Source organism: Mytilus galloprovincialis, chromosome 11, assembly GCF_965363235.1.
Source record: "Mytilus galloprovincialis chromosome 11, xbMytGall1.hap1.1, whole genome shotgun sequence".
Classification (NCBI taxonomy): Eukaryota; Metazoa; Mollusca; class Bivalvia; order Mytilida; family Mytilidae; genus Mytilus; species Mytilus galloprovincialis.
The window spans coordinates 36,974,620-36,989,034 of record NC_134848.1 but is presented as its reverse complement, the minus strand read 5'-3'; the positions used below and the strand labels follow the sequence as shown (position 1 = coordinate 36,989,034).

General features: G+C 33.8%; 1 protein-coding gene across 9 annotated transcripts in view; it reads right to left on the bottom strand.

Moving 5' to 3' along the window:
* Positions 1-13,076, bottom strand: part of LOC143052106 (unconventional myosin-Va-like) — a 103,424-nt gene extending 90,348 nt beyond the window's left edge. For 4 of the 9 annotated variants that reach the window (XM_076225066.1, XM_076225073.1, XM_076225068.1 and 1 more), the window contains exons 1-2: positions 12,908-13,076; positions 4,467-4,574 (exon numbers count right to left, since the gene is read on the bottom strand). In XM_076225066.1, the coding sequence (XP_076081181.1) occupies positions 4,467-4,574; positions 12,908-12,934 (135 nt within the window). In that variant the 5' untranslated portion in view covers positions 12,935-13,076. The remainder of the gene's footprint in view (positions 1-4,466; positions 4,575-12,907) is intronic. The other 5 variants (XM_076225069.1, XM_076225074.1, XM_076225071.1 and 2 more) reach the window with 2 other exon arrangements.
* Positions 13,077-14,415: the final 1,339 nt, after the last annotated feature.

Below are 14,415 nucleotides of genomic sequence, written 5' to 3'. Positions count from 1 at the left end.
ATGAGATAATTATTTAAATTTGTAAAATTGTTTTCTTCAATTTTTATTTCAATGACCATCATGACCATGTTGACTTTCAGGACTTTTAAATGTAAATAAAACAGAAAATGTAAGAAACTATATCTTTTTCTAAACATTGTCAATTCACTTTATGCTAGGTCATGGATAATAGTTTAAATTCATAAATTATTGCGTGCATTTATTATTGCCATTTTGTCATTTAAGGCCTAAATTAAGATATTGTTTGTTTCCCCAATCCCGACCCTGCCAAGCCAGGTGTGGGTCGGAAGGTAGGGAAATAATTTTATTTTTTCCAAAAAGCTTGAACAACATTGGTCAATCCTGCAAGCCTGAAAATCGGAACTGAATAAAATAATATTTGACTTAAATTTGACAATAAAATTTTATGAGTAGCACTGTTTTTGCAGGGTCGGTCGGGATTGGGGAAACAAACAATATTTTATTTTAGGCCTAAGACTATTAAAAAAAATAAGATTTAAAATTTTTGTGATTTTCAGAAAAATTCTGCTTAATTCATATAAAAAATATCAAATTGCAAGTTCTAATTATTACCCAACTCATTAATACATTATTGTAAATTAACTGGGAAATATCATTATTTCATTGCAATCAATGTTATACAAGTACATGTTATAATGAGTACATATTTACTTGTCCAACATTATATTTATAATCATGATAATCATGCATGATAATAATAAATTAAATGAAAAACAAGAATTTGTACTTAAAATATGGATGCCCATTCTGCATTATAATTTGCTATGTTCAGTGGACTGTGAATATCAATATGGGGTAAAAATTCTAATTAAAACAAGAAGTAATTGTAACAGGATGCTGTTACGAAGTCTCCCAAACAAAGCTCCCATAACTCGCCATTCATATGGTCCCATGTTCATTTGATTTGATTTTTTGTCCCATACAAGAATATATATGGCTTACAAGTGGGGATCTCCACCATTTACAAGTATTCAAACAGGAGGGGGTGGTGATGACCCCCAGGGACTTTACCTACATTTCATTTGATTTGTTTTATTGTCCCATACAAGAATATATATGGTTTAGGGGTGGAAATGTTGACCGTTTACAAGTTTTCAAACAAGAGGGGGTGGGGTGACCCCTCGGGACTTCTCTTTTATATCATTTCATTTGTTTTATTGTCCCCTACAAGAACATATATGGTTTAGGGGTGGGGATCTGGACCGTTTACAAGATAATAGCACAATTTCAAATTGAACAGGGTGGGGGCGACCCCCAGGAACTTCCCTTTAATTTCATTTGATTAGCCTTGTTGTCCCATACAGGAATATATATGGTTTAGGGGTGGGGATGTTGACCGTTTACAAGTTTTCAAACAAGAGGGGGTGGGGTGACCCCCTCGGGACTTTCCTTTTATATCATTTCATTTGTTTTATTGTCCCCTACAAGAATATATATGGTTTAGGGGTGGGGATCTGGACCGTTTACAAGATAATAGTACATTCTCAAATTGAACGGGGTGGGGGTTACCCCAAGGAACTTCCATTTAATTTCATTTGATTAGTTTTATTGTCTCATACAAGAATATAGATGGTTTAGGGGTGGGGATGTTGACCGTTTACAAGTTTTCAAACAAGAGGGGGTGGGGTGACCCCCTCAGGACTTCCCTTTTATTTCATTTCATTTGTTTTATTGTCCCCTACAAGAATATATATGGTTTAGGGGTGGGGATCTGGACCGTTCACAAGATAATAGCACATTTTCAAATTGGACGGGGTGGGGAGGACCCCCGGGGACTTCCCTTTAATTTCATTTGATTTGTTTTATCGTCCCATTGAAGAATATATGAGGTTTAGGGGTGGGGATCTGGACCGTTTACAAGATAAAAGCATATTCTCAAATTGAAGGGGGTGGGGATGACCCCCAGGGACTCCCTCTATATTTCATGTGATTTTTTTTAATTGTCCTTTTATCATTTCTGAAGACTACATGTATCTATCACTTACAGTTTTCAAGTTATATTCATTTGAAAATTTTAGAAAATAAAATCCCATAGGGTTCTATAGTAAACCCCTCCCTTCTTTCTGCCCCCCAAAATACCCCTTAATAGACCCCAATGCACAAACGAAAGAGCGATGGCTCACCTAGACATATTAGTCTAACATTCTATGAAACCCTAAGTTAATCGGACCAGGGGTTTTGGAGAAACGCTGCGGACAAGTTCATTTTTAATGTGGCGGAAGAAAAAGAAAAAGAAAAAGAAAAAGAAGAAGAATAATAAAAATAATAAGAACTGAGCAAAAACAATAAGTCTCCAAACTTTGTTTGGGAGACTTAATTAGAAATATCATATCATAAGGAACATGTGTACTAAGTTTCAAGTTAATTGGACTTCAACTTCATCAATCAAAGCCTTAAAGGCTGTAAAAGCAATTGCTGCCATGTTAATGTTTGGGGACTTTTATTTTTCATCCACATATATACAAGAATTAAACCTGACATGAGTGTTGTCTAGTTAAAAGTAAGAAGGTTTTAACTTTATATAAATAAAAGACTTTAGCAGAAAGTCATTTTTAATATGTTTTATATTTCACAAGGAGACAACACGTTTACCAGGCTAAAGATGGGGTCAAATATACATGTGCTGAAACATATAACTCAAAAAGAAATCATCATGGATTATCCCCTGGTAGTGTTTGTAACTTCCTTGGCAATAATTTCCTTTATTGATTTAATTTTAACAATTTTCATTATTAGTTTATATTTAACCATTAACACAAATGATTAAGTTAAAACATTTCAACTTTCCAGACGCAAATGTTAAAAAACGGGAAAGAAATAAAATATCTTACAAGACATAAGCATGTAAAGAATAAATGTATATTTCAGCTTAATAAAAATATTTTCATAATGTTACTTTGTCATCATTTTTAAAACTAAGTTCCAAACATTATTGCTCAGTTGATATGTGTCCTTCTGATGCGATACGAGCACAGGCACTTGTTTCTATCCATAGGAAGGTCTATTATCCATATAAATAGTTTTATATGGATAGTCGACCTTCCTATGGATAGAAACAAGTGCATGTGGGTACGAGATAACTACAATTCTCATGCAATCCCGAAAAGTGGGGTCATCATAGACAAACATGACATTAAATCGTTATCACTGAACTAGTATATATATTGTATAGGGGCCAGCTGAAGGACGCCTCCGGGTGCGGGAATTTTTCGCTGCATTGAAGACCTGTTGGTGACCTTAATTCTGCTGTTGTATGTTTTTCTATGGTCGGGTTGTTGTCTCTTTGACAAATTCCCCATTTCCATTCTCAATTTTATTATACGAACAAGAACAAACAGCTCTACGTTGCTTTGATATTCATCAATTTTCAGGAAACATTGCGAAAAATGATCTTCAATATTTCGAAAACATGTGAAATAAAATTGCTAACACGGTGGACCGTCGAGTGTCAACAAACGTAGTAGACTTGTTCACTGAAAAGACGAGGATAATGGTTTCATCTGACATTTGTTATGCAAACCCAGTTTTGATCATGATACATTGTATTTAAAAAGACGTACTTTTTTTCAATCTATGTATTAATAAACTAGAAAATTCCAAATTGTAAATATCTCTTCATCTGGACCGACTTGGCATCTACTACGTTTGGACGGGTCCATTTCATTGGTAAGGTGATCGATAAATATTACGGAGTTTTGACAGAAAAGGAAAACGAACTTATTGTTATGTGTTTTCAACAAGGGTTTCGTTCCGCTAAATTATTTGCGCAAATAAAGTTTGTCTATTTTTAGATTACAGGTAATAATTTGACACTACGCATTAACCTGTGTAGTGATTTTGATTTTACGATAAATGTATGAATGAACGATAATTTTATGAATGAACAAGAGCACCTGACCTCTTAAAGAAACACAAATTAAACATAAAAAACCGTATTTATTAGGAGATAATTCAGTTAAATTTTCAATACTAAATCAACAACTGAAATGAATCCATATTTTGTTGAAACATCGTACGAACGGCGGAAAACGGAATCGCATTTATAAAAATGTACTTTTTTTCACTCGGACTTCTATGTTATTTGATAGTCAAACGGTTGACCCTTTAAATACAAAAATACATCTACAAGAACATATTCTGAAACTTCTTAAATCCACTAACTTTTTTTTAAAGTTTCAAGCTATGTATTGCATTAGAAAACATACATAGGTGTTAAAGAATGACTGACCAGGAGCCTGTTTAACAAAATACTATGGCTTGATCTGGGCGGAGTCTCTGATCTGGGTCACAAAGATGGCCATACGCGACGGCATAAAAGCAATTGCTTTAAAAATGACCTCGACCAAAAACTTTCACCTGAAGTGGGGCGGACGAACGAACAGACCAGAAAACATAAATGGAGCATAACAACAAACGTAAAAATAGCTAAACTTCATGTATCTCACCTCGCCATCCTCATACCGAACTTTGATCTCTCCGGGTCCTTTGTAATCTTCCAATAGTTCAGCTCCTCGCCAAATAGCTTCTGGGTCGGAAATCCATATCCTGGCACCCTGAAAAAGAAACAAATACAGTGTATAAACATTAAAAGTTTGCACCCTCTTTTGTGTCCACTCCTATGGTGGACAGTTTGAAATAATAAAATCCACATGAGCTGTTGTCATGAAAGTGATGCTGATCCACATTTGTCCACCATACTATCCTTTTTCAGACATATTACCAGCAATCACTTATCATTATTAACAAACAGTAATAAGCATCAGAAGTAAGGCCATAAAAAAGAATGGGTTTGTTTGCCCAAACGCTACCTACAAAAATGTACCAAGAAAAAAGCTGCCTACTCAAATTCTTTTATTGTCCTGATTTGAAGAATTTTTTTTTTAATCAGATAGACATGAAGACTAATAAACACCCGGTACTTCAATTTCTCTTTTTGAAAAAAAAAAAAGAAAATGCCTACCTATCTACCCACTGTCTCAACCTTTGGGTAGGGTTTGGGCAAACCAAATTTTTTTTAATTGTGGCCTAAATGAACAAAAATAACAAACTCTGAAGGAAATTCAAAATGAATATTCAAAATAAATATTCCTTTATAAAATGGTGAAATAAAATCTCAAACATAATAAAGAACATGAGGCCAAACAGAAATATATGTGTGGTTCCAGTAACCCTACCGTCCCTACTTTTTGGCTTAAAAATAGCCTACCCTAAAGATTTTATCATTTTTCATTAAGCACTGTTACATGTGTTAAAGTCAGAATGTTGCTCCCATAGACTCAATGTAAAAAAAAAAACATAAAATAAAAAAAATCCCTACCTACCTACCCTAACTTTTTTTCAGATGTAACTGGAACCACACATACTTTTTTATTTGGCCTAAAATAAAATCTCAAACACATAAAGAACATGAAGAATGGAAAACAACTTTCATATTCCTGAGTTGGTACATGCATTTCCTTATTTATGAAGAAAATTGACGAACAGATGTTTTCAAACTATCCATTACCATGACTACTAGTCATGAAATTCTTAATAATACTATCATTCCATGTGTTCCCCTTGTTCGTAAGACAATAGACCCCAAAGTCCCAAAGTTACAGACCTTTGCGAAAAGCTCCTGAACATCGGAATCTTGCAGAAAACTTTGAAAATTAAATCTCCGGTAAATACTATCACAATTCTTTAGTCGATTCATAGTTAATACACACAACTATATTTAATAATAGCTGAGTATTTAAGTAATCGTTAAATAATTATCCAAAATGTCAAATTTGTAATTTTGATTATTAGTCATGATGTACAAGATACTTATGTTAACAGCAGCAGATACAAGATTCAATAGGATTTGTTTATTTATGTGTGATGCACTAGATACTTATATTAACAGCAGCAGATACAATAGCTTTTGTTTATTTGCGTAAGTGTAAACTGGCAATAGATTTCTGATTGAGTTTATTTTTGGAACAATTAAATTTGAAGGGGTTTAATTAATTGTCAGATACTTTATAGCTAAGAAAACACTTTCAAGGATTTATTACTGGTAATTTTATTTCTGCGGGGGGAAATATTTCTTGTATTCTTATACATGTTATACATTGTACATAAGGGCTATTCCAGAAAATGTACAAGAATTGGACATACCATGATATTTCTATCTATGAGTAGTGTATAGTCATGATAGTGGATGCTACCAATCAAAACAAAAGTTATGGGTGTTGGGGTATCACAACAATGTAGCCACACCCTCTCATGCACAAAACTTTGCTTGTATTTCCCAGAATCTGACATACATTGTATTAATCATTGTTAATGGGTATTATTAGTTACATAGTGTGCTAGTGACCTAATACGGTATATATGGGGTCAGTAAATTCCATATGGGGTGAGAGCGAAGCTCGAATCCCCATATGGAATTTACTGACCCCATATATACCGTATTACGTCACTAGCACACTATGTAACGAATTTATCTTACCGACTATCTTAACGTGTGAAATTAAGACTAGTGATTCTCAAAATGAGCAAGTCTTCAATACTGTTAGCACTAAGAAAATACTTCCATTGATCCTACAAAAACAGATGCCAACAATAACGACTTGTAAGGTTTAAATGTGTTTTATGAATTTGTTTCCAATTTCTTCGTCTGTTGGAACTTTTAAGATTTTTTTCTCAGTACCGTTTTGTTTTTTATAAAGGGACCTAACACCATTACTAACCGTGGATGAAATATGCCCCGCCCCTTCTTACCTAATAAGGAATATAAAGGGACGTAACTCCACTACTAACCGTGTATGAGATAAGCCCCGCCTCCCTACTAACCTAATATCAAATATACACGGTTTGCACGCGGACGCTTTTAACCAATCATATTCCTGGAAATGTATAGGAGGTAAGATAATTGTTAATACATGTTATATATTGTATAAAATGTACAAATCTTATTAATCTCCGTTTGTATCAATGATCTGAGGAAGCGAAGGTAACTTAATGAATTATTTTTTTTGTAAACTTAAGAATTTAAAAATCAAAACTTATATTTCAAAATGACCTTATGCATCAGATTTCATGTTACCATGGTTACTGTTGACTCAATTTTTGGGTTTGAGGAAAACTTGCATTTTTGTTGATATTAAATTCTGTGGTTTTGCCATGTTTTTGCATATGAAACCTATGAAAAATTTGTAGTTTAAAATTGAAATTTGTGGTTCACCTATACCAATGAGTTCAACAAAAAGCATGGAAAAACTCAGAACTAACTTTCACATACGAAGTGAATCAGAAAGACCCCTTCATTTGTTACGGTAGTAAAGGGAATATACATGTACATCAAAGCAGAATTCAATAGCATAAATTAATTTGGAGAAAGTTCAAAATTGTATTTGATTGCAAAATATCTTTAAATGCAAAAGTTAGTCTTTGAGGACATTTGTAATAGTCAATTTAAACTAATATTGTAGCTACAATCATTTGACAATGTACAACCAGATGCTCCGCAGGGCGTAGCTTTATACGACCGCAGAGGTTGAACCCTGAACGGTTGGGGCAAGTATGGACACAACATTCAAGCTGGATTCAGCTCTAAATTTGGATTGTGATTAAATAGTTGACACAGCATAGGTTTCTGACACAGAATGAATGTGTTCTAATGAACTTAAAATTTTTGTTTTCTCTTAGAGCAATTCACTATGTTGTTGAATATTAATCCTCTCAAAACAAGAATGTGTCCTCAGTACACGAATGCCCCACTCGCACTATCATTTTCCATGTTCAGTGGACCGTGAAATTGGGGTAAAAACTCTAATTTGGCATTAAAATTAGAAAGATCATATCATAGGGGACATGTGTACTAAGTTTGAAGTCGATTGGACTTAAACTTCATCAAAAACTACCTTGACCAAAAACTTTAACCTGAAGCGGGACAGACGGACGGACGAACGGACGGACGAACGAATGGACAGACGGACGGACGGACGGACGCACAGACCAGAAAACATAATGCCCCTCTACTATCGTAGGTGGGGCATAAAAATGTTTGAAGAAATTTTCTTTTTTATTTATGAAATTTCAAATGAGAAAAATTGAACCCAATTTTTTTAATCACATCCCCCTTTCCCTTATTCCAAAACTAATCTCAATTAAAATTTCTAATGGAGTTTGCAACAATAACTACTCATTTAAATACATCATAAAATATTAAGATGTAAAAAAACTGCTTGTTATCACTGAATGTTATTTATTATAATTTATCAGTTGGTAGTAAAAAGTGAATATACATTGTATATTGTATATAACAAAGATTTAAGTTGATTCTGGACAAAAAAAGATAACTCCAATTAAAAAAAAATCTTGCTATTGCACAATATTTTGCAATTAGATATTTCTTGCTTACTATTCTGGACAAAGAAAGATAACTCTAATTAAAAAAAAATTTGCTATTTCACAATATTGTGCAATTAGATATTTCTTGCCATTGCGCAATACTGTGCAATTGAAAAGACTTGCTATTGCACAATACTTAATATAATAATTTTAGATCCTGATTTGGACCAACTTGAAAACTGGGCCCATAATAAAAAATCTAAGTACATTTTTGGATTCAGCATATCAAAGAACCCCAAGATTTCAATTTTTGTTGAAATCAGACTAAGTTTAATTTTGGACCCTTTGGACTTTAGTGTAGACCAATTTGAAAACAGGACCAAAAATGAAGAATCTACATACACAGTTAGATTTGGTATATCAAAGAACCCCATTTATTCAATTTTTGATGAAATCAAACAAAGTTTAATTTTGGACCCCGATTTGGACCAACTTGAAAACTGGGCCAATAATCAAGAATCTAAGTACATTTTTAGATTCAGCATATCAAAGAACCTAACTGATTCATTTTTTGTCAAAATCAAACTAAGTTTAATTTTGGACCCTTTGGACCTTCATGTAGACCAATTTGAAAACGGGACCAAAAGTTAAGAATCTACATACACAGTCATGACAGTTAGATTCGGCATATCAAAGAACCCCAATTATTCAATTTTGATGAAATCAAACAAAGTTTAATTTTGGACCCTTTGGGCCCCTTATTCTGTTGGGACCAAAACTCCCAAAATCAATACCAACCTTCCTTTTATGGTCATAAACCTTGTGTTTAAATTTCATAGATTTCTATTTACTTATACTAACGTTATGGTGCGAAAACCAAGAAAAATGCTTATTTGGGTCCCTTTTTGGCCCCTAATTCCTAAACTGTTGGGACCTAAACTCCCAAAATCAATACCAACCTTCCTTTTGTAGTCATTAACATTGTGTTTAAATTTCATTGATTTCTATTTACTTAAACTAAAGTTATTGTGCAAAAACCAAGAATAATGCTTATTTGGGCCCTTTTTTGGCCCCTAATTCCTAAACTGTTGAAACCTAAACTCCCAAAATCAATCCCAACCGTTTTTTAGTGGTCATAAACCTTGTGTCAAAATTTCATAGATTTCTATTAACTTAAACTAAAGTTATAGTGCGAAAACCAAGAAAATGCTTATTTGGGCCCTTTTTGGCCCCTAATTCCTAAAATGTTGGGACCAAAACTCCCAAAATCAATACCAACCTTCCTTTTGTGGTCATAAACCTTGTGTTAAAATTTCATAGATTTCCATTCACTTTTACTAAAGTTAGAGTGCGAAAACTAAAAGTATTCGGACGCCGGACGACGACGACGACGACAACGTGATAGCAATATACGACGAAAATTTTTTCAAATTTTGCGGTCGTATAAAAAACGATGTACTTACATGTAACAACATAACATGTAAATATTTTTTTCCCTGTTTGCTTAGGCCAAAAATAAAATATTGTTTGTTTCCCCTCACACGACCGACCCGGTAAAATCACCGTTACCCGAAAAATTTTATTGGCCATTCTTGTCCACTATTTTGTTTTTCGCTATGTTGGTTATTGGTGATATCTTTCCGATACTGAAGTCAATGATCGTTGGGTTTTGGGGATACCTTTCCGATGCTGTAGTCAACGAGCGTTTTAAATCAAGGTATTTTTGCATTGAAGCGTCTACATGATTCGTAATCAAGGAAAACAAACAAACAAAATGCTTTCCCACATGATTCGTTTGTTTGCAAGGGTGATCTTTTTTTGAAAATAAAAAAAAATGAAGCATCTTTCAATCCGCTGAGTGCATCTTGATTTGCTTTGTGTCTAACCTCTGTTCCTGTTAAAGGATGAAATCTTAAAGACTTTGAGTAAAAATGGTCTGACTTGTGCTTTAAAATCTATCTACTCTGTCTTTGAACAGGTTGGGCACAAGTCAGGAAATGTGGGATACATGTATTCCCTGCTTTCAGGGAACGTCCCTGTTTTCTGGTGTAAAAAAAAACAGTTTAAATGGGATTTCCTTTTTCAATTTATGGCATGAAAATTACAAAAGGACACATTTTAACGTTATACCTGCATCAGTAGAATTCGTAAATACTTATTAAAAGTATTTTAGGAAATACAAAACATGAATATAATGGGAAGCCTTGTTTCTTCTAGAACTCGAAAAAAACATACAAATCTTTGTTTGGGAATCAATTGACCAAGCTGCATGATCCAGGTGTAACTGAACATAACTGAATTATGTTCACTTCTATTGAAAATTTTTATTCATTGAATTTTAATTCCCAAGTGATAAAAATACATGTATCTTTTTGTCATCTCATAATTGATGATCAAGGTATGAATTGGGGAACCAAGGAATTGTTTTGTTGTGAGTTATGCGTCAAATTTTTAGTTACAAAAATCAAGCTTATTTCAAGTCTAATAATTAGACTTGAAATAAGCTTGATTTTTTAACTAAAAAAACACTTGCTATCAATAGGCATTAGTATCACAAGTAGAATGTGCGCTTTTGTAGATTTCATTAAATTAAATGAATAGGAAAAAAAAAAAGAAGGTCCCGGTATACTGTTTTTTTAACACCAGAAAACTGTGGTGTACACTGAATTAGAATACAGGGGATACCCCACTTTTCTTGACTTGAGCCTTACCTGTTGAATTTTGTACAAATTCACTGTGATATAGAAAACCATATCAAGGAATAAAATAAAATAATTTGCCTACCTACCTACCCATACCCTAACAACCTCAGTCGGGAGAGGGGAAACAAAGATATTTTTAATGTTGGCCTTAATTGCAAGTACACAGAATTAGGAACAAACCATAAGTCCATAACCCATTGAAAATCTACACACAAATACACATGTACATGTATTTCATCTCTTCCCTATTGATAATTTGGTATCAAGGACACCTGACAATACATCAAAGTCATAGGGAAAAGTGACTTCGCATTATAAAAGCATGTAGAGATGTGATGAATCCCCCACCCCCCAAAGCAGCCCCTGGATCCCACTATGTTTATTTCTATTTTGGTATTCATAGTATTGCTCATGTCCAATTTTATCTAATGCTTGAGATTACCATTTTAGCAATAGAAATGTTGTCACAGTGTTTGTCTTGAATTGTCATTTTAGGTTTTTCAAGTATTTCTTTGCCCTAGAGAATGATATCAGTAGCATAAGGCCTGACGGTGACCTGATTTCAACAAAGAGCGATAATCTTTGATGTGCAGAAGTGACCAAAGCAAGATATATGAGGGTCGTAATGGGTGAACTGTCATGACGAATTACACTAAAAAATCTTGCTAAATGTTGAAATGATGGTAACGGTAATTTATGATACACATATTTTCTTTATGACGAAAAAAAATTTCAGTACATGTTTTATGTCAGTTTAAATTCTTTTAAAAAACAACTGTTAGGCCAACATTAAAAATATCTTTGTTTCCCCTCCCCGACTGAGGTTATCAGGGTATGGGTAGGTAGGTAGGCAAATTATTTTATTTTATTTCTTGATATAATTTTTCTATATTGAATTTTTACAAAATTCAACAGGTAAGATAAGTCAAGAAAAGTGGGGTATTCCCTGTATTCAGTATACACCCCAGTTTTCTGGTGTAAAAAACAGTATACAGGAACCTCCTTTTTTCCTATTCATTTGATGGTATGAAACCTACAAAAGCACACATTCAGACCATTTTTACTCAAAGATTTTATCCTTTAAACAGGAACAGAGGTAAAAGACAAAGCCAATCAAGGTGCACTCAGTGGGTTGAAAGATGCTACAGATTTTTTATTTTCAAATATTACCCTTGCACACAAAACAAATTGTGTGGCAAGGCATTATGTTTGTTTTCCTTGATTCCAAATCATATAGACGCTTCAATGCAAAAATGCCTCAATTAAAACGCTTATTAACCACAGCATCGGAAAGGTATGACAAAAAAACAATGCACGTTTACTGCAGCATCGGAAAGATGTCACCAAAAACCAACATGTAGCAAAAAACAAAAACAAAAATTTTGGACAAGAATGGCCAATAAAATTTTTCAAGTCGCGGCGATTTTACCGGGTCGGTCGGTGGAGGGGATACAAACAATATTTTATTTTTGGCCTTACTAATAATTATTTTAGTCCTCCGACAACTCATGATAACATTTTAACCAAATTTTATGCTAACAGTAACCAAAAATTATCGTTTCAGGCCTTACAGTTAACGGCATCTCTCATATAATGATATTAAAGGAGTATTGTACATATATCTTAAGACAAGTTTAAGTTTTGGATGCAAAATTTAAGACACATTTGGTGATTCAAATTTATTTATGTTTTTGTGTGTGTTATTGTCAAGCTTTAACAGAATAAATGGTTCTAAATTTTAATAATTTATTGTTTAGTTTGGTGACCAGATGCTTTAAAATCAAATCCCGTTTCACAATCTGTCAAACGGTATATATATAAACACAACACTCAACAGTATATCCTGTTTAAATGGGCGTATTTACCTTCACATAAAGTTCATTTGCCGTCATTTTGAGACAAGAACTTCTTTTAATTCAAAAGGTTATTCTTCAGGGTTTTACATATTCCAAGTAATTTGTCTAATCCATTTGTTTTGATGGTGCTATATTGTCTTTAAAATTATGACCTCTTCCACCCACCGAATATTATCAAGATATCTTGATTATGTGCAAACTTGTTTTACCTGTGACAATATCTACATTGACCAGGTAACGATCAAACGCTTAGATGATAAAGAAAAGCTCGTGTTTCTTCGGGCGATTACGTTGATTAAGTTGTCGTAAATAAACTTGCTAAAAATAGATTTCTCGTTGCTTACTGTTTTCTTTGCTAGTATTTTAAGGGTGGGTGCATATATATATATATAAAGCCCATTCAGAGATCCTTAAGGGGTGGACGTAATAATGAGAAATTTGTTAAAAAGGAGGAAAGTTATGGGGTCACGAGAAGGCGGTAAAAAGTATAAACGGCAATACATTTATAAAACTGGAATGAAGTCAAATCATGTAAACTTACTTAGTCATCATAATGGAAGAGTCATGGAATGTGAATAATTATATATATGCACAGAGGTAGTCCAAATAATTATGACGTCTGGCAAGGCTATTTAATTTTTTTTTCTGGGACGCTAAATAGCCTTGCCAGACGTCATAATTATTTGGACTAGCACAGAGGCAGATCTAAAAGGGGGACTCTAGGGTGCCTGGACCCTTTTTGTGGGGAAAAAATGGGTTGATTATAGAGGAAATCACTGTATCATGACTGGAGAGGCGGGGTCAGTCAGTGCCCCTTTTTATTAAACTACTGGTCTGGATCCCGGCGCTACTTATGAGAAACTAGAGGCTCTAAAGATCTCTAAAGAGCCTGTGTCGCTCACCTTGGTCTATGTGAATATTAAACAATGGACACAGATGGATTCATGACAAAATCGTGTTTTGGTGATGGTGATATGTTTGTAGATCTTACCCAGTGGGCACTCAACGTTGTGACAACGCCTTGGTTGAAATATGGTCGTGACGTTGATCGACCTAAATTCAACGTTGATCTAACGTCATGGTATTCAACGTAACTTTACTAAACATTCTTGCTGCTTACAATTATCTCTATCTATAACAGTACTTTCTATGGAAAATGTTATTGAAAATCTTCAAATTTTAAGAAAATTGTTAAAAATTGACTATGAAGGGCAATAACTCCTTAGGGGGTCAATTGACTATTTTGGTCATACTGACTTACTTTTAGTTCTTACTTTGCTGTACATTATTGCTGTTTACAGTTTTAATATCTCTATCTATAATAATATTCAAGATAATAACAAAAAAAACAGCAAAATTTCCTCAAAATTACCAATTCAGGGGCAGCAACCTAACAACCGATTATCCGATTCATCTGAAAATTCCAAGGCAGATAGATCGTGACCTGATCAACAATTTTACTTCCTGTCAGATTTGCTCTTAATGCTTTGGTTTTTGAGTAATAAGCCAAAAACTGC